At 34.0% G+C, this 21183-nt stretch overlaps 2 protein-coding genes across 2 annotated transcripts; one reads left to right on the top strand and one right to left on the bottom strand.

Annotated features, from left to right (window-relative positions):
* The first annotated feature begins 9361 nt into the window (after window positions 1–9361).
* On the top strand, window positions 9362–17264 carry LOC117782694 (very long-chain-fatty-acid--CoA ligase bubblegum). The gene is made up of 6 exons (XM_034619723.1): window positions 9362–9545; window positions 12840–13101; window positions 13175–13520; window positions 13582–14081; window positions 15601–16192; window positions 16258–17264. The coding sequence occupies exons 2-6, from the start codon at window positions 12857–12859 to the stop codon at window positions 16579–16581; spliced, it is 2007 nt and encodes a 668-aa protein (XP_034475614.1). The 5' UTR covers window positions 9362–9545; window positions 12840–12856; the 3' UTR covers window positions 16582–17264.
* A 2585-nt stretch (window positions 17265–19849) lies between these two features.
* On the bottom strand, window positions 19850–20679 carry LOC117782698 (epidermal growth factor-like protein 7). Its single transcript, XM_034619726.1, has one exon. It carries the CDS (start codon window positions 20633–20635, stop codon window positions 19970–19972), a length of 666 nt encoding a protein of 221 aa, XP_034475617.1. The 5' UTR covers window positions 20636–20679; the 3' UTR covers window positions 19850–19969.
* Window positions 20680–21183: the final 504 nt, after the last annotated feature.

Raw genomic sequence — 21183 nt, forward strand, 5'->3', positions numbered from 1 at the left:
CCACCCCTTTCCACTGTGCCATATCATTGGTTCTAGTCGATGGTAAAAAGTTCACCAATACATAAATTGCAATTGATACGTATGTATGTATATCAAAGTACCTTGTGCACATATAGTATAAATGTACATTAGCGTGGTGTGAAAATTACTTTTTATTTATTTTCGAAAACGCTGTATCATCAATGGATGGTACAATAAAAAAGCAATATCTGTAAAAAAAAAAACTTTTTTTTTTGAAGTAATCCTGAGGTGGCGCATCGACGATCACTTTTGAGAAATCAGTCAAAAACTCAAAAAGTTCGACATATCTGTGATTTAACCCCAAAAGATAATGATTTAACAAACTAATTTTATTTTTCTTAGTAAGTCCTGACTGTTTACTTTCTTAAACCATATCAATTGTTAAGATCGGTGGAAAAACACAGGATTTACAGATTTTTTAAGAATATCAAAATTAGTACAAATCTGTTACATGTGAGGCGGACACGTTCTTTAGGAATGTGTGCAATGCATGAAGAATGCACGTTATTTTTATCAAATGTTCGAATGCATTTTTTAGGTTGATTAATTTAATAATATGGTTGTGATAATGTTGTGAAACGGTCTGGTACTATAATAGGTGCAATTACCGGTCATAAAATTGAAGAATATGACTACCTGTCAAAAAATAAAGAGAGCCCGTTCAATTATGTTGATCAGCGTGAACCCATAGATTTATGATCGCAGCTTTTAACACATCGAATGAATGAGCTTCCCAAAATCTTATGTCGGGCACCTGTTTAATTTTGCTAAGGTCCTTAGTCAAGTAGAATTTTTTTTTTTTCGGAAGTATTTTGGAATTTGATCTGTGTTTATAGTAAGAGTACATTATGTGAACTTTTTAATTCTAAGGTCCCCCCATTATTTCTTATCAGGTACTTGTATTCCACAATTTTACAACCGGTACCGGTACCTGCAATATTGCCAGGTCATCTCACAACTTTTTCACAATCATATTATTAATTTACCAAGCAAAAAAATTCATTTAAGCGTTTGCCAAAAATACATGACTTCCTCATACATTGCACACATTCCAAAAGAACTTGTCCGCCTCAATTAAAGCGGATTTGTACTAATTTTGGTATTCTTAAAAAATCTGTAAGTCCAATGTTTTTCCACCAATCTTAACAGTTTATATGGTTTTAGAAAGTAAAAAGTCAGGACTTACTAGATAAAATAATATTTGTTTTTTAAATCATTATATTTTGGGGTTAAGTCACAGTTACGTCAGGTACGACACCTCAGGATGACCTCCGAAAAAATTTATTTTTTTTTACAGACATTGTTTTTATGTCGTATCATTTATTGATGATACAACAGTTGTCGAAAATAAAAAAGTGAAATTCACTCCATCCGAATGTGATTAGTTAACATACTCATTCATACATCGAAATAGTTTCGCAAAGTAACTTATGACAATGTCTCACGGAAAACATGGAGATCTCAGATAGCATATAGACGCTGGAGACACCAAACTTGGTATGTAGGCTCCTCTATATTGCAAGCAGATCAAGTTTGTTTTAGAATTCGGCCACGCCCGCTTTACTGCTCGCTTCGCTCGTGGGCTACAGTCGAGCATACTCGACTGTCGGAGACCCCGTACTTACTATGGCAAAAGCTAAGACTGGAAAAAATTTAAAAATATTAGTTTACTCGACTGTATAAGTCCAAATTAAATGCATATCCAATCAGTTTAAGTTACGATATCTCATAAATCAAAAAAGTTTTTCATACAAAAATTTGATTTTCGCCCGATCGGTCCAATTGCAGCTAAATGATTTAGTAGACCGTTTTGAACCAACTTCGGTCAGGATTAATAACACTAATTTATAATTTAAATTTTATAATTATCATTTTGGATAAGATATCTTAAAGAACAAACTAAATTTTCATACCAGCTTGATTTTCTACAGATCGGTCCTATGGGAGCTAAATGATATAGTTGTCCGATCCAATAACGATACAAGCTAAATCTGTCTGCAATATAGAGGAATCTACATACCAAGTTTGGTATCTCTAGCTTTTAAATTGTTCTTATAATTTGAATATGAAATTTTCTATGTTGTTTTTTTGGCGCCAAAAGGGGCGTGGCCAAATTCTGATACAAACTTAATCTGCTTGCAATATAGAGGAGCCTACATACCAAGTTTGGTGTCTGCAGCTCTTATAGTCTCTAAAATCTAGGTGTTCTTACATACGCCTCCTTCTGCCTGTTACGCACATATTCTTTAAAACAAACTCAATAGACCCCTGTACTTTTTTTAAGTACGGGGTCTTAAAGCACTGAAAAATATTTGTAGCATATAAATCGTGCATAGAAGCTTTTGACTGAAATCGTTAAATACGACTTTAATATGAACTTTGATGTATTTCATGTTACCGTAACATATTTCCTTTACATTAATTAAATTAGTTAAAATTTATATTCAAAACTCTTATCGTCCTTGGAAAACAAAGGAAAAAAAATTCTGGAACTGGACGGTACTTACGCACGCACACTTATTTCTATCATTTTTTGTTTGGCGAATTTACGGCGAATTTAACAAAAGCTTTAGTCTATCCAATTTCATAGGTTGAAAACTTAGATGAGAGACAAAGCTTTCACGAAAGCTTAATCAGTGTTTAAAATAAATATGCGTTTAAAGGCCTTTAAAGTAATTAATTTATATTTTATTTTCAACATTAGCTTTAATTTTTTTTTTCGATTTGTAATAAATGTAATAAGTATAATTTTAACTTTTGTAATTATAATATGGCCAGAGCAACCATATGTGGTTGTTAATATATTGTTAATATTTTATAAATATAAATTAAACCCTTTTATTGATGATTAAATATGAGTTTTATAATATTTCTTCTATCACGATGACAATTTTTATTAACTTTATCGCTAACATGAATTCTGGGATTTCATCAAATAAATTTGTCTCTAACCTACATCCACAAACACCTGACAAAAATCGCATCTAATCTGCTTAGCAAGAAACACGCGTTCTTCATGCACTGATAAGAACAAATCCAATTTAAATACTGACGATTCAAAAATAACTAATACATAGCATATTTTAATGTCAAACTATAAAAATCAAATAAATCTATTGAACATAGAAATTATCCACGGCATAAAAAAGATGAAAAAGAAAAATAATTTTAGATGTACCGAAGATTAAACACTCTTGAACCTGCTAATGCTCGTGTATGACAACGAAAATGTAAGAGATATAAGTTCAATTATGGCTTTTGAGATAATCAACAAAATCTACGGGTATTATACCATCAGCTGTATCTTATCAATGGCACTTTGATTAAGGCAGCTGCATACAAGGTTGTTAACGCGTCATGCTTTTGGTAGTTGATCCTAATGGCACCTAATCGAACCTTTGGCCTGCCAAGTAGCTGTCCAAGATTAGAGTATCGCGGAAGTGTGACCAAGCTGGGCATAAATTTTAAAAGAACTGCCGACTCTGGTATGTTTAGCTATAGGTGGGTATTTACCTTTATAAATGTATACTTCATTTTATGGACTCAAACTACTGCTGCGTTCATGTTTATCAAATTATAAGCTTGTATAAATTGATAAGCGGCTAGCAGAACAATTGGCAACAGCCAAAAACTCTGCTGTGAATCGGTCAGTTGAAATTTTTTTATTTGCATTTGCACATTTTAAAATTTATACATTTTATTTCACTCTATTTTCACTCTGTCCGCCTGACTATATGAGTGTCGTGATCTTAGAGAATACAGAGGTAGGGAGACCAAATTTGAATTTTGGAATAGATGTTAACTATTTTATAATTTTAAAGTCAATTTAAATTTAATTTATTTCTACAATGCAGCTTATAAATTTGAACAAGGGGGCGGTGTGGATACAGTCGAGCACGCTCGACAATAGGATTCCCTGAGCCCAGGTACTCTTTTATAAAAGTTGATTTTCGACCAATTGTTCCTATGGTAGATATATGATATATGGAACTGATTTGAACCAAATCTGGTCAAAATGTACAAAACCAAAATCAATGCATATTCTATTAGTTTGGTTAGGATGTCTTAAAAAACAAAAATCTTTTTCATACAAAAACTTGATTTTCTACCGATCGGTCCTATGACAGCTATATGATATAGTCGACCGATTTTAACGAACTTCGGTCAGGATGTACAAAACCAAGTTAAATGCACATTCTATAAGTTTGGTTAAAATATCTCAAAAAACTGATTCATACTAAGACCTTATTTTCGATTGAGCGTCTCTATTGCAGCTAAATGGTATAGTAGACCGATTTGAACCAAACTTGGTCAGGATTGTAATACCAGCCTATATGAGCATTCTATTAGTTTGGTTCTGATATCTCAACAAACAAAAAACTTTTTCATATTAAAACTTCATTTTCGATGTTTCGTTCTTATGGCATCTATATGATATAGTGGTCTGTTCCAAAAATTAAAACTTGATCTGCCTATGGTATCCAGGAACCTACATAGCAAGTATGAAGTCTTTAGCTCTTATGGATTCTGAGATCGACGAGTTCAAACAGACGGACAGACGGACATGGCTCAATCGACTCGGCTGTTGATCCTGATCAAGAATATATTTTTGTACTTTGTGTGTCTGACACGTCCCCTTCTGGCTGTAACATACATTCTGCCAAACACACTATACCCTTTTTTCCCATTTTCAATGGGCTCAGGGAATAAAAGTGACAAATTCAGGTAAAAAGAAATATCTACTAAAGAATTTGGTACGGACGTACGCAAAGAAATTTTTTTCAAAATGATTCGGTGGACTCTGTGGGAGCTGTCGGAGCTGATCACCGATTCTGATAACTGATTACTTTTTTTGCATTAAAAAAATAATCAAGAATATTGAATTATAGCATCGGTTTCAAAATAAAAGTTTCGTACAAATAATTTTGATATTGACTTTCTAGCGATGAATATAGACTTTACTCGTATACACAAACGATCAAGTAGGATTGTTTATACAAATTTTAATATGAAGCAAACTGAATCTTATATAACGGTATGCATTATACCAATCCACAGGTACTAATTACTGATCCATCATAAGGAGCGATTTCTGATTGCAAAAAAGCCTACTGAACGTCCTCATTGTGTTGGGAAATAAAATGTTTCATTCCGATAAGATTTCAGCGTGGCCTTTTTTATACAAATTTAATCAAACTGGATATCAATTATAATTTTTTTCGAGTTATCACTGCGGACGGCAGTTCGCGTTAGTGACGAAAGCAGCACGAAGGGTGCGAAAAGCGACTAACAATCACTGCGGACGGCAGTTAGCGTTAGTGACGAAAGCAGCACGAAGGGTGCGAAAAGCGACTAACAATATATACAGCTAAGTTGGAAAATTTGCTACGACTGTCCGATCAGATCAAGTTATATATTGATCGAAAGGTTTAGTCCTAACTTACAAAATGGCATACTAAAACTTTTTCTAGTTCACCTGGGTCATGAGATACGGGGGTGTAAGTGGGAGGGAAAAAATTTGTATGATCGCAGCTTATGGAGCCGTTGGGGCTTTTTGGTAAAATTATTTATTTTTTAAAAATTCTTCTCAAAAATACGCGTCGATTGATAACTTGATGACCAAAATCCGTTAACTGGCTCAAAAGATAAATAAATTTCAAATTTTTAGTGGACTTCTCAAAATGAAATGAAAAGTTAGTTTCTTTTTTTGTGTTTGTCTGTTTGTATCAAAGCGCTAAAAAAGCTTAGATGTAATGATGGGGATTTATTCCTCTTTGAATATCTAGAAATGTTTGTTCTACGACTTTTTCAATTTCCCGCTAGCTTAGCGGGAAAACGCTAAATCCCGCTAAAATTGAAACCTTAACAGTTTCCACAACATAGAAGCTACAGATATGTTCTATATATCATTGGAAAGGTGTGTTTGAAGGCTTTTATGCGTACCTTTTTTTCTAAAGTATTCAGGTAACATTTTACAGGTGATATAATGTTTTCAAGCTTATGTTTTGGCTATTTCTGACAAAACGGCTCTAACGATTTATGTTAAATTATTATGGCTGTTATTATGTTGTAAAACGTACAATTTCGAGTTTTTTGGTATTTAAATATGCATTTAACTTGGTTTTATATATCCTGACCAAAGTTGGTTCAAATCGGACTACTATATCATATAGCTGTCATAGGACCGATCAGGTCAAAATGAGGTTTTAGTATGAAAAACTTGTTTGTTTAGTGAGATATTTTAACCAAATTGATAGCTTATGCATTTAAGTCAGTTTTAAAAATCCTGACCGAAGTTAGTTCTTATCGGACCACTATATCATATAGCCAATCGGTCGAATATTAAGTCTTAGTATGAAAAACTTTTTGTTTTACGAGACATCGTAACCAAACTAATAGAATATGCATTTAAATTAGACTTATATATTCTGACCAAAGCGAAAATTGGCATTCGGCACTGCGCAAAGAGTAATTTTTATGTACAAAGAAGCTCACCCTTTTTGCTCACAGTGCACAATGCCAATTTTCGCTTTTTTTTTATTAATTTACATTTTTAATTTAAAATTTTTAGATTAAACTGAATTTTGTTCGTCACAAAAATGGATATCGGAAATTTTGGGGTTAGAAATTGCTTTCGTAACTAGACCTTTACCTCGTGTAGAGGTTTTTTTTGTGGGTTGAATACAATACGATATAATCTTGTAAGTACGATAAGTAAGAAAATTATTTTCAAATTCTGATTAATACAACAGGTTTTTGACCTTAAGAGATAATATTATTCTCTTTGTTCGTTAAATTGACTTCAATATCAATATAAAATTATTAATTTTAATGATTTTTTACTATAATTATTACTTCGAAAAAAAATTATGTCCATCATTTGTTGTATATTATATTTCGATTCTGCTTGGGATAAAAAGAATTCTTTGCCTAATTCAAATTAATTTGAAATAGTTCATAAATACAAACTTGGTAATTATCAAGGGGAGTCAAGTTCATAAAATTTGTCAAGGTTTAGCATAATTATGTTATAAATTTAAATACAAGCTGCAAACACATATATTTATACGTACTTTAATAGAAAGAACGGATTTATATTGTAATTTTTTCTACGCAACGAAAAATAGATTTATATCAATTTCAAGCTAATCTTAGTCGATTATAACTTGGTCTATGTATGTGTAAAGATTATTATTCCTTTTTTTTCGTTATTTATTCTGTGTTCATTTCATCAAAATAAATTAAATAAAGATTTCTCAGTTACTATATAGAGACATGATGCATGTAAAACCTTTACGTATTATGTATGTATAAATATTGTAAGGTTTAGGTGTACTAAATATATATAGTGTGCCCCTATGTCATTCTACGCTGATAAACAAATATTGATCTTAATGATTTTACATAATTTACTTTTATAAAATAAGGGCCTATGTATCACAAATATTGTATAAACAAATATTGATCTTAATGATTTAACATAATTTACTTTTATAAAATAAGGGCCTATGTATCACCTCCAGGATAGCTCCGGAAACCTTGTTTTTATGTCATAAAAGACCTAGTCAAAAGCTGATAACCCACTTGCAATTTAAGTTTTCCAAAATTCGACTTGCACGTTTAGTTGAAAATTAAATTAAATTAAAATTAAATTAAATTCTTAAATGATAATTTTTTCTTATAATCACTGCGGACGGCAGTTCGCGTTAGTGACGAAAGCATCACGAAGGGTCCGAAAGGCGACTAACACTATATACAGCTAAATTGGAAAATTTGCTACGACTGTTCGATCAGATCGAGTTATATACCGATCGAAAGGTTTAGTTACAAATACGCGTCGATTGATACCTCAATCACCCAAATCCCATAACTGGTTCAAAAGAAAATTTAGTGGACTTCTCAAAATGAAATGAAAAGTCAGTTTCTTTGTTTGTCTGTTTGTCTGTTTGCATCAAAGCGCTAAAGAAGCTTAAATGTAATGATGGGGACTTATTCCTTTTCGAAAATCTAGAAATGTTTGTTCTACGACTTTTTGAAAAAACGGTTAGTTTAGCGGGAAAACGCTAAATCCCGCTAAAATTGAAACCTCAAAAGTTTCCAGACCATAAAAGCTACCGATATGTTCTATATATCATTGGAAAGGTGTGATTGAGGGCTTTTATGCGTGCCTTTAAGCTTTATTCCTTAAGTACTCAGGTAACATTTTACAGGTGAAATAAAGTTTTTTTAGCGATTTCTGACAAAACGGCTCTAACGATTTCTTTTAAATTTTAATATGTTGTAATACGTACAATTGAGGGGTTTGGAAGATATTACCTGTTAAGTGAATAAATACATTTTTCTATCGGTCGACAATCACGTTTTAGTACGAAAACCATTTTGGTTTTATGAGATATCTAAACCAAAATGATACAATATGCATTTAACTTGGTTTTATATATCCTGACCAAAGTGGGTTCAAATCGGACAACTATATCATATTGCTGTCATAGGACCGATCGGGCGAAATCCGAGTCTTGGTATGAAAATCTCTTTTTTTATAGTAAGTACAAAGTCTCCGACAGTAGAGTATGCTCGGCTGTAGAAACGCGAGCAAAGCGAGCAGGGAGTGGAGCCCCCTAGTTTTTCTTTATAATTAAAGAAACAAATTTTTTTAAATATGAAATACGTTTATATATTTTACTATTTGCCTGCATTAATGATAAAGTTATAAAGTCAAAAGCAAAAGCAATTGCAAAAATTTCTGATATCCCACAAAAAAAACCTTAAAATTTTTAGATTAAACTGAACTTTGTTCGTCACAAAATTGGATATCAGAAATTTTGGGGCTAGAAATTGCTTTCGTCACTAGACTTTTACCTCGTGTAGAGGTTTTTTTTGTGGGTTTGAAAATACTTATAATGAATGCATCTAAAATAATTGTCGAAAAGTTAGTCTTGCAATATCGCTTGCATACAGAATTCACTGCGATAAAAGCAGACATAATTTATCAATATTCCCCTGTACTTCGAACATTTACCATTTAGGGCACGACGCCTCAAAAAAAAACCTACTGACTGATAAGCTATAATACGTTATTTCTTTCTCTTCGCAGCCTGAAATGATCAAAAGATTTGGTTTGCGGTGTTGGGCACTCGCTTAGCACGAATCGAGCATTCGATTTTCATTTACGAGTGCAAGTGCGAGTGCGCAATGTAGGCGAACAACTGATAACAGAACAGCGCCAGCAGGTAGCTCTCTAATTTTGTCATACTCACAGCGATCGACAGCAGCAACAACAAAGCCAGCAACAGCAGCAGCAGCAGTGACAAAAGCAGCGACAAAAGCAGCGACAGCATTGATCGACGATTTCTATAGCATCCGATCCTGTTCTGCTTTCAGTTTACGCTTTGGCTTCGCTGCGTGCGGTCGTCTGCGTTTGTCGTGCTACAAGCTAAGAAAACGAAAGAAAAACCATAAAGAATTACTAATTAAAATATACAAGTGCCGTGCTGAACAACAAAAACAATATTCATATAAATTATGTAAGTTTGGTTAAGTAAATAATAATTATACCACCAATAACATGAGAATATTAAGTGCGTGATTTGTTCGTTTAAAGACTCTCCCCATAAAATCACGTGTGAGCTTACAAAATACATTTTCCCATACTTACCGGCTGTTTTGTGTTTTCTTTCTGTTTTCTCTCAGTTTTCTTTAAATGTTGTCTCAAATTTTAGTGGGTCAGTGCACTGTTCTTGGGTTCATTGTCACCTTGACGTCAGTTGTTTCTTTAATTTTTTTTCTAAATTTTGCTTGGCTTATTTTTATTTCTTGCTTTGATCGCGTTTCTTACCTTTACCAAACTCTTTGCCCAGCTCTTTTCTCATTCCACTTTCCAAAAAAACAATAACAAAATATAATAAAATTCTTCAGTTATGTGACAAGCCATTCTCTTTTCATTTTTCGTCTGTTTCTCTGTCCCCGAAAAAAGAAAGAAGAAAAAAAACCACACACACAAATGGCAAATATTTTTAGATCAGCTCTCATTATCAGTTTTTGTTTTCATACGCAGTTTCTTGGTTCCCATGTAATATATTTTGAGAAATTATAGCTCTATGTATTCATGAGTATACATATACATATACATATGTATACTAGTCATTACATGCTGTTATATTGTATTCGAAACTCGCGGGAACTATGTATATACAGATGCGAATCGTACGACCAGCACATGTCTAGACTTCTATTCTTATCAAAAAGCCGGTTTCCTCCTCCATGCTCAGTTTTAGTTTCTCAATACTGCTATAAAACTACTAAAACCTCTGAATATGGTATAGTAGATACAAACACACATATTCACATACACAATAATGTACATAGATTTTAAGCTAAGTCAATTATGTCGACGTGGATATTTCTTATAGCCAAACCTGTGGAGTTTTCGATTGTTTCTTTACGGTGTGACATAAGCAGTTAAATTCAAACTCATACAAGTTCATCCCGCTAAAAACCCATGCATAATCCCCTTAAAGCGGCGAAATATTGTAGCTCATGAGATTTCAATATACTTATTAGTAAGTAAAAATTATTATTACTGTTACATTTTTGCACCGCCATTTATTTTAAAAAAAATAAGTACTAAAGAATATATTATCATTTATTTGAGTTTCATTTCAATAAATTTCTACTATTTTTATAGAAACTTTAAGAGATTATATATATTAAAACTACTGAAACATTCCATAAAATCATTAAATTTTGCAGTTTGATTGCAGACTGTCAAAAATTGTTTTGATTTCTTAATTAAAATAAACAGTTACTTATTGGTAGAACTCAGAAATTTTAGCTGAATTTTAATGGATTTCTTAATTAAATAAGAACTGAACACAATGCAAATGTTTTCATAAATAGTCTAGTAAAATCCATTTAGCTAAATCCCAGTTAAATGACTTGTATTGTTTTTATTGTAACTAAAGAGTCTTTATTGTATACGCGTATGCATTAGGTGACTTTCAGTCATTAATTTGTAAATTGCATAGCTGAAGGCCTCCATCAATCAATCCGATCTAATCATAGGCGGAACGTTGACTTCTAACTAACCAGGCAACTGTAATTTTTTCAACTAAACATGAAAAATCAGCTGGCTAAAATTGTCAATAAACTTTGGACTCATTTATTTTCTTTGCCATTCTTAAGAAAAAAATCGGTTTTGGTTATTTGTTTCGGGTATTTGCTGTTATCATTCTAAAGAGTTTAATGGTTGCCCGTTTTTTATTGATTAATTAAACAAAATGAGCGTTTTGTAACTACAGGTGTATACACATATATACAATATGTATAGATAGATATCTTGTTATATATATGTATGTACATACCCCAAGTCTTAGCCCTTTGTACCCAAAAACTAAACTCGTATGTTAACTACGGTAAGCCTTGACTTCTGTGTTCTTATCAAAAGTAAGTTAAAGATAAGACTCCAAAAGTTCTGAATGATTACCCAACCAATGTCATGTCAACCAATGGAAATTACAAATTTCCGTGCTGATAAATGGTATGATATGATTTTAGATAAGAATTCTTTTTAAAAAAATATTTCTCATTCAGTCATGTTAATAAATGATAATAAACTTAAAATTATTTAAAATTTAAATTTTTTTAGACTGAAAATTGGATTGATAGTATGTTTTTAGTTGAATCAACACAAATGCATTTAATATATATTTTAAAATTAAAATAAAATAAATTAGTTAGATGTAATCACAGATATTATTAAAATAATATTATTAAGTTTAAATAATTTTACCCTCAATGTACAATAGGGTGCATCGAATTTTTCGAAAATGGTAACCCATATTCGTAATTTACGGTCAATTCTTAGATATTTTGACAAATTAAATTCAGAAGATTTATATTAAACTTCATTAAGCGCTTTAGTTTGACAATATTTTTAAAATATGAATAAAATGTATTTTTTGCATTCAATGTTATTGCGATATATTTTTTAAGTTTTGTTTTAAGTACCACTAAGTTGTATCATAAAGGTTGTTTTGTCGTTGATATATGGAGATTTAACAGAAAGGTCAATCAGAGCCAAAATATAAAAATGTATTAAAAACTCACATATTGCGAAATTTTCTTCCAGAAATAATTTCAAGTTATTTCTTAATTAAATGTTTCTATATTTTTGACAGTTTACTCAAAAAAATTGATATTATATATTATAACGAATATTCGACAAAATATCTCTTTCATCAACAAAAAATTAATCAAAATGCAAAGAAAACATTTTAATTTAGATAATAAAGCTTGTTAATGACTAAAGAAGTTGTAATATATTTCATCCAAAAATTAAATGCTTGCGAACGTACATTATTGACCCGTGAAAATTCCTATATACAACTAAATTAAAACTATTTACAAAATGATATATGACATGATTAATATTATTATTATTTATAGCTAAATTATTTTACACGCTTATTTATAGCTACATTTAAGAAGAGGAGTCAAAGCTTTTATGACTGAAATGTACAATAAATGGTTATGTATAAATTATAGTACAATTATTTACAACTATACTTCGCCGCCTCTAATCAGGTGTTAAGTCATAATTAAAACATCATGATAAGAAGCTGCAAATTGGTGTGTGAAGCGTATGGTGATAACCTTGACACTGCTTCTCTTCCTTAGGACCCCTTATCTGATTGTGAAAACTGTTGTACTTTAGTCACAGGTCATACGATTACTTTGGGATGTCACATGCTAAATGTAGATGATTGTTTTATGCATTAACTGAATTTGGGAAAGCTAATGATTTCTTAATTTGATTTCAGTCGTGTCAGACAGAGAAATGGCCACAAATCCGAACGAAGCGCTCTTTAATCGCCCAGGCCCGAATCGCCTGAGGCCCTCGGAGGTCTATCGGACCACCAATATTGAGGAGGCAGTTAAGATACGTATGCACAAAGAAGGTCTAGGCGCAGAGGAGCCCATCTCCATTCCCGGCCTTCTCAAGCGAAGTGTCAACAATTATCCCGAGTATCCGGCGATGCGTACCAAGAGTGGTAAAAATGGATACACCACAGTCACCTACAAGTGAGCACCAAAAGGGCTAACACAATTAGCGTTCGTTTAATATTCAATCTCAATTTTCAATCTCATCCGGCAGGCAATATGAGGAAAAGGTTCATCAGACGGCCAAGGCTTTCGTCAAACTGGGCTTGCAGGATCACCACTCGGTGGGCGTGTTGGCCTTCAATTGCGCCGAGTGGTTCTACTCAGCGATGGGTGCTATCCACGCACGAGGCATCATTGCGGGTATCTATACAACCAATTCGGCCGAGGCAGTGCAGCATGTTCTGCTGGACTCGCGGGCACAGATTGTCGTTGTGGATGATTCCAAGCAAATGGATAAAATCAAGTCCATACGCGACAAGCTACCCAATCTGAAGGCGGCAATTCAAATACAGGAACCTTATCCAGAATATCTCAAGAAGGAGGATGGATACTACAGGGTAAGTTTATCTCTCTATTGTATTTATTTATTTTTCTTAACTGATTCGTCTTGCTTGATAGTGGTCTGAGATAGAGGCGATGAATGTTGCTGATGTGGAGGAGGAATACAAACGCCGCCTCGAGAATATTGCCATCAATGAGTGCTGCTCCCTGGTTTACACCTCCGGCACAGTGGGCATGCCCAAGGGCGTGATGCTCTCGCATGATAACATTGCCTTCAATACACGCGGCATTGCCAAGGGCCTGGAAAAGGTTGTTATGGGCTCGGAGAATATGGTATCGTATCTGCCCTTATCCCATGTGGCAGCCCAGACGGTGGACATCTACACAATTGCCTCAATGGCCGGTTGCATATGGTTTGCCGATAAGGATGCGCTTAAGGGTACGCTGGTCAAGTCACTGCAGGATGCTCATCCCACAAGATTCATGGGCGTGCCTCGAGTCTTTGAAAAGTTCCAGGAGCGCATGGTTGCTGTTGCCAGCTCCAGTGGCAGCTTTAGTAAAATGATTGCCGGCTGGGCCAAGGGCATCACACTGAAGCACTATATGGAGAATCAAGGGTAAGTTATTATTACATTCCCATCCCGCCACTGGGATGCAGGGAACCTACTTCAACTTTAACTTTTGCGTGCGCATAAATTATGCAAAATGGATGCACAGTTAAAGTGGCTGCAACGGCTTAACCCATCACCCACCATCTACAATGCACCAACCACCACTTCACATCACAGGGTGCCTTCACTTACGGCTATCCTAGCTGAGAGCAATCCCTGCGAGGCACTGCCGCGTTTCCTTCGCTAAATTATGCAAGCCAAGCAGCCAAAGGCAGCCAGCGGCATGCTCTGGTTTAGACCAAAATCACAGACAACAACATTACTCATACGTCAGTTTGAACACGATGCCACCAGCAGAAGTACCAGTAGAAGAATGTGCGCACGTCCTTCGTTTAAACTTTAAAGGATTGAGAATGAGACTGTCCTTGTCTATGATCTCCTGCAACTCCTGTAAATTCTAGTCCGTTATTTGCACATCGTACAGCTATTTTCAGAGCTTTAATGTGGCCAGTGATTAATGCAACATTGACCTGTCTATCAAGGTAAAGCAATATGGCTAAGTCGAAGACCTGTTTTATCAAAGTCTAGTTAGTTAGTTAACTAAAACCTTAACTGGTGCAAAAAAGGTCATAAAAGTCTAATATATGTATCGCATGCGTAATAATTCTAAGAAAATCGTATTTTAACTTAAAAAATTAAACTCTAATAAAGCTATACATGCTTGATTTTTAGATCTCTATTTCTATAATAATATTTACGTACAATAGAAATCCTAAATAGAATTTTTTTAACCAACACATATTTCTCTTTTATTATTTATTTAAAGCTTATCCAAATTATTGTTTTTTTTTTGGAATTTTGTCCGATCCGTTTCGTGGTCCTACAGAAAAAGACAACCCATAGATAATTATGAGGTTATTTTGTACTTTGGACTTTAATTTAATATCTTTTACTTAAGTTTAAAAATGAGCTTTCATTCTAAAAAACAAAAAAAACAACTACATTATAGCTTTACCCATTCATCTTTCTGATTGATGTTCGATAAAACTAGGCCTTAAATTTTAAATTTACTGTGTAGTCTCTACTAAAACTACTTATGGGCAACAAATAAAAAAGAAGTAACGCCGGGAATATTGATTAAAATATATTCTTTCTTACTTGAATCTTCCAGCGAAAAATAATTATTTTATAAAGTTAGTTAAATGAACCACTCTGAAAGAAGCTAAAAACAAAAATTCGAAATCAAATAAAAAGTTTACAAACATTTTAAAAATGTATAGTACTTAATTATAGTGTTTTTTCTCGTCTGAGGCCCCGTGTGTATAGGAATAAAAGTGATATCCTTTTCCATTAACTTGATGTTTTGCAAGTTTCCTGTCACATACTGTGCTTGCACCAACCATTCCAAGTAGATGCCCGTTTGCGTCTTGGCTGTCAGGTCCATTATCCTTGGCCCATGCAATTATCAAGTTTCCAGCAAACTAATCAACAATTCTAATTAAACTTTTTCCAACTTTTGTTGCAGCAAGAGCAGCGGAGGCTTTCGCTACAAGATTGCCAAATCGCTCGTCATGTCCAAGGTAAAGGCTGCCTTGGGCTTTGATCGTGTGGTCAGCCTGGTAAGCGCCGCTGCGCCCATGTCGCCGGAGACAAAGAAGTACTTCCTCAGCTTGGACTTAAAGATATTGGATGCATTTGGCATGTCCGAGACGGGCGGTTGTCATACACTTTGCCAGCCCGATTGCTCGCTTTTGAACACCATCGGAAAATCTATGCCAGGCTGTGAGTCGAAGATTATTAACCAAGATGAGAATGGACATGGTGAATTGTGCATCCGAGGACGTCACGTATTCATGGGCTATGTGTCCAACAAGGAGAAGACAGAAGAATCGCTGGACGATGACTGTTGGCTACATTCCGGCGATTTGGGCTATATCGATGAAAAGGGTTACGTCTGCCTTACGGGCCGGTCAAAGGAACTCATCATTACCGCTGGCGGTGAGAATATTCCTCCCGTGCACATTGAGAATATTATCAAAAAGGAACTGGACGGCATTTCCAATGCCTTCTTAGTAGGTGAACAGCGCAAATATCTTACAGTGTTGGTTTCCATTAAGGTAAAGGCAATAGAAAATGTTTTAATTTAAAACATTTCGTGATTCTAATATTGAACGTCTTACAGACCGAGGTGGATAAGGACACGGGTGCACCATTAGACGAGCTAACGCACGAATCATCAGTCTGGATGAAGTCTCTGGGAGTTGAGCATAAGACACTTACGGATATACTCAATGCTGGACCCTGTCCCAAGGTCTGGAAGTCCATCGAGGATGGCATTAAGCGTGCCAATAAACAGTCCATCTCGAATGCCCAAAAGGTTCAGAAATTCGCCATCTTGCCCCATGACTTCTCTATTGTTACCGGTGAGCTGGGGCCCACTCTAAAGGTCAAGCGCAATGTGGTTAACAAAATGTATGCCGATATCATCGAGAAGCTTTATGCCTAGATCAAAACTAGTGAAACCAAACCAAAATTACCAGAGCAATGGGAACTTGAGCTTTAAAATTAAATGAATTTATCGGACTTAAAAGCCATTGAGTGCCAGCTTAAACTACTAAGATACTTACCAAATCTACCAATATATCTAGAGAGAGAGGGTTGTTCACTCAATTTGTTAGAGTGCCAATGATAATGATGAATGCTGAAGATGATGATGTTGTTAATTATGATAATGAGATTAACAATTATCAATTTAAATGCGTCCTTGTAGCTTGCCTACAGCTTTATCAATAAAAAACTGTATAGGGATTTAGTTCATAAGTTTTTTAATTTTATGTTTTTTTGTTTTACTTACTAAAACGCATGGAGAAATTCTATAATCCAATTCCTTGAATTATTACAATAAATTTGCATATCAATTTTCAATTTTGACATCGTTTATGGCTATTTACATTTAAGAAGTATGAACGCAACTCGACATTAAGATAATTTAAATCAAAATTAAATTATTTTTTAAGTAACGGGTGTAAAAAAGAGCAGATCTAAGATACACTTAGAACGAACACACACTCAAACAGGCCATATGCTGTAGCGTTAATACTCTCTTCTTCTTTTTGAGTAAATTTGTTAATTAATTATCTGGTGAACTTAATACACTGAGAATACAATAAATTTGTATTTTGTTTATTATTCACTTTTTATTTTTGTATAACTATCAACTTATAATTTGCAAATATTGCGAATATGTCTAGCGCTTTTTGCAAAAAAGACACAAGCGTCAATAAATTAACACCCTAAATATAAAAATTTAATTGTGTATATTAACATAGATATTGGCCTGTCAATTATAACGTAAGCGACACACGGCATACGAAACACGACACACGATAATTAAAAAAAAAAATTTCTTCTGTAAAAATTGCCTTTTCTTGCTTGCGTGATTTTTGAAAATCGCGTCTAGAGTTATTCCAGTTTGAGCCCAAGAAGTGTTTCACCTTATTCAAACAAAACTTTTTTTGGTAAAGTGTTTTAAAAATGTTTTGATTTTCTAAATCTGGATAGATAGAATAGAAGCAAATATTAATTTTAAAGTTTTGCTCGAAATGGTTAATAAATGAATCTTAATTAAGTTGTTAAAATAGATTTTCAGTATTTATGTTTAATTGTGAAACTCCGCAAGGTGTTGTTCACGTGTATTTTTAGCTCAAAACTAACAAATTTGTTCATGTTATGTGTAGTATTAGTTTTGTCGGATAAAAGTCAAGTGAGTTTTTAGTTAGTTAAATTTTTTTTATTTTTTTTTACTTTTTATCCAAAATACGCGTTTATTGATGCATCACCCAAATCTGGCTACTGGTTCAAAAGATAAATAAATTTGAAATATTTAGTGACCATTCCAATATGAAATGAAAAGTCAGCTTGTTCGTCTCTTTGCACCAAATCGCTAATCAACCTTAGATTTGATGATGAGGATTTATTTCTCTGAGAAAATCTAGAGTGTTTCCGTCTGTGTGAGCGGCTAGATCTTTCACCCGCAGACTCCAAATGCGTTGGAGCAGGTCAAGTTTGTTTTAAATTTTTGACACGCCCCCTTTCGCCCCGCAAATAGCGAAAAACCGACTTTTCGTCTGTATAAATAAAAGGATCTCAAAGACTAAAAGAAATAGAGTAACCAAATTTGGCACACACACAGAGCTGTCCAAAGTTATTAATATAGTTATTATTTCAACACAATCACCTAAAAGTATGCAGTAGTTTTCATTAGGTAGTAATTTCTTTAAAGTACTTTTATATATATTGAAATAAACGGGTATCCTATGATCGGGATCACGACTAAAGCCTTTCCCACTTGTTTAAATTATTTATATAGTAAATTTAATATCGCTAGTCACAAAATTGGATATCAGAAATTTTGGGGCATGGAAAGACTTTCGTCACTACACATTTACTTCGTAAAGAGATATATATTTACTAGTGGTGTAAAACAACTCGATACATCGATATATCGAGTTATGTGGAATCTATATATAGATATATGTTTATGCATATTTCCTGTGCAAAAGTTGATTAATTGATGACTTCACATCAATTTGTCATATAAAAGTATGCATATACACTGAAAAAAAAGACCAACTTCTAAATTAAGAACATTCATCTTAAATATTTTGTTTTTAAAATAAGATTATTTTAAGACCAAATTACAAAAACTAAGATTTTTAATCTAAAAAATCTTAGAATCTTAATATAAGAATAAAAATCTTAAATTGTTAGGAAAGTAAAAATAGGTAATATTTCGTCTTAACCAAATGGTGGCGCCGTGGCGCTCTGGTTAGAGAGGCCGCTTCAGTTGTGAAGCAGTAGGCGGCGGCTCGAATCCCACTCGTGACAAATTAAAATAACATTTTAAAAATTACTAATACAGAATAAAATGTAAATAAATCAAAACTAAAAAATAAAAAAGTGCATATATATATATATAATGTTAGTTTTTATTTACTTTATTTTTTAATTTTAAGATCATTTATTCTTAAAATAAGAACTTGGTCTTATTTTAAATGTTTTTAAATTCAAGATGTGTTCTTTTAATTTAAGAATATTATGTTCTCGACTTGTTTTTTAGACCGAAAATCTTAGTTCTGAGACCAAAATCTAGATTTTAGAATATTTTTTTTTATCAGTGCTTATGCTTATACATAGATAAAGATAACGCATGTTAAAAAATGAATAACGATTTTTAAACCGAGTTTTTTAGATCTCAAATCAGGCCTGTTTCTGTTTTTTCACTTTCTGCTAGATTTTGCGGAAATGAATTTCCTTTACCTGTTCGGCTTTTCACTTTCGGCCAGATTTTATGAATTAAATTTATCTAGTGAGCTCAAATTCGGTAGAGATGATTGAGATTGAGAAATTGATGATTATGACATGGTTAGCATAAAATCAAAGCGAAAACAAAATATTTATAAAATATTTGAATATATTAGGAGCAATTTTGAATCATCAGATAAATTATTATGAAATTTAAAATGAAATTTAAAATTTATGGGAAATTTGACTCAAATTATCGGACTGAAATTCATAAAATATAAGTGATAACCGGAAGAGGCCAGTACATAAATAAGAAAGTGGGTTTGGTTCATTTTAGATTTTGGCTGTTGCCTAGTGAAAATATATTACGTAGCTGACAAAAAAAAGGTGAGCAAAACCGGAAGACCGATATTAAATTCGACTTGATTCACTAGTTTTTGTCACTTTTTTACACATAAGAACATTTCTCATTGTCTTGCCGAAGCTTCAGTTAATTTCATGTCTCTTTATTAAACTTATAAATATTAAAACCGGAGTAAATATTATTAGCAAATAAGATTGTTGAAAAGCTTGAAGCTGCATTAGTCTAGTTAAGGATCCTCTAACGGTTGCTGGGTATCGGTTTCCAGACCCTTTTCAAGACGCTCGGCGACGCGTTGCATTAACTCCTCCATGGTCATCTCGATCTTGACACAGGTACGCCGATGGATGTCATATCGCTGCTCGACGCCGCACTGGATGCGTTCACAGTTGAGACTAAGGCTGAACCAGCTGCTGACATCCTTGTAGCCAGGACGACACTCACACTCATTGTGGGCAATGCAATAACTATGCTCCGGACATCCACCCTGACAAATGGGACGGCAAATGAGCTGATGCTGTTTATTGGGATGATGCGAGTGCTCATAACCCCTTATGCAACGACACTTGTTCGGCTCCAGGCAGTAGCTGTGCGTTGGACAGGGATCCTGGCAAATGGGCTCACAAAAGCCAAAGATGATCGTACGGTAGCCGGGACAGCACATTTGCACTACATCCCATCTGACACGCTCTTCAAAAGCAATATACATCTCCTCCGCATCCGAATTGCTCACATTGACATAATCATTGGCTAAGGTCCTGGTTCTCGTCCTCGGTATTGGCACCTGATACTTGACGCTTATGTTTTTCTGGCAGTGAACATTCGTAATGGCTATGCCCTGCGTCTGAGCCAGCATCATATTTAGATGAATGCCTAATATCATCAGCACCAGCATCTTTCTTCCACAAAGACCTTATGGGGGCAAATGTGGTTATATGACGATTGAGACTCGCTGCAGTGCTCACTGACTCGGTACAAATGTGGCACTAAAGGCAGTTCCAGCCGCTGATAAAAGTGAAAGCACAATTCTTTTGTTTGGACTTCTCTGGGGTCGCAATGCATCGCAGACGCATGATAACTCCCTGTTTTGCACTTCCTTATCGCTATACTATGGCTATGCCCCGTCAGAACATTGGAAATCTACCCAAAGTCAACGTCTGAGTCGGAGATCGGACTCGAAATAAGGCTTCACAACTTCGAGTGAATCGGAGACTTACTGCGTCGAGCATGTATGATAACCGGTTGGTCGGTTATATTTTTGTATACATATATGAAATATTTATCTAATAAACGTGACTGTATTGCATATTTTTCTGCTATTAATTCTTACTGCTCGAATATTTAATTTAACGAGATAACGGATATCTAAAAATTGGATATCATGGCTACTTCGACTCGATTGTTGACACTGATCAAGAATATATTACTACTACATACTACTAG

This window comes from Drosophila innubila (assembly GCF_004354385.1).
Source record: "Drosophila innubila isolate TH190305 chromosome 2L unlocalized genomic scaffold, UK_Dinn_1.0 5_B_2L, whole genome shotgun sequence".
Lineage (NCBI taxonomy): Eukaryota > Metazoa > Arthropoda > Insecta > Diptera > Drosophilidae > Drosophila > Drosophila innubila.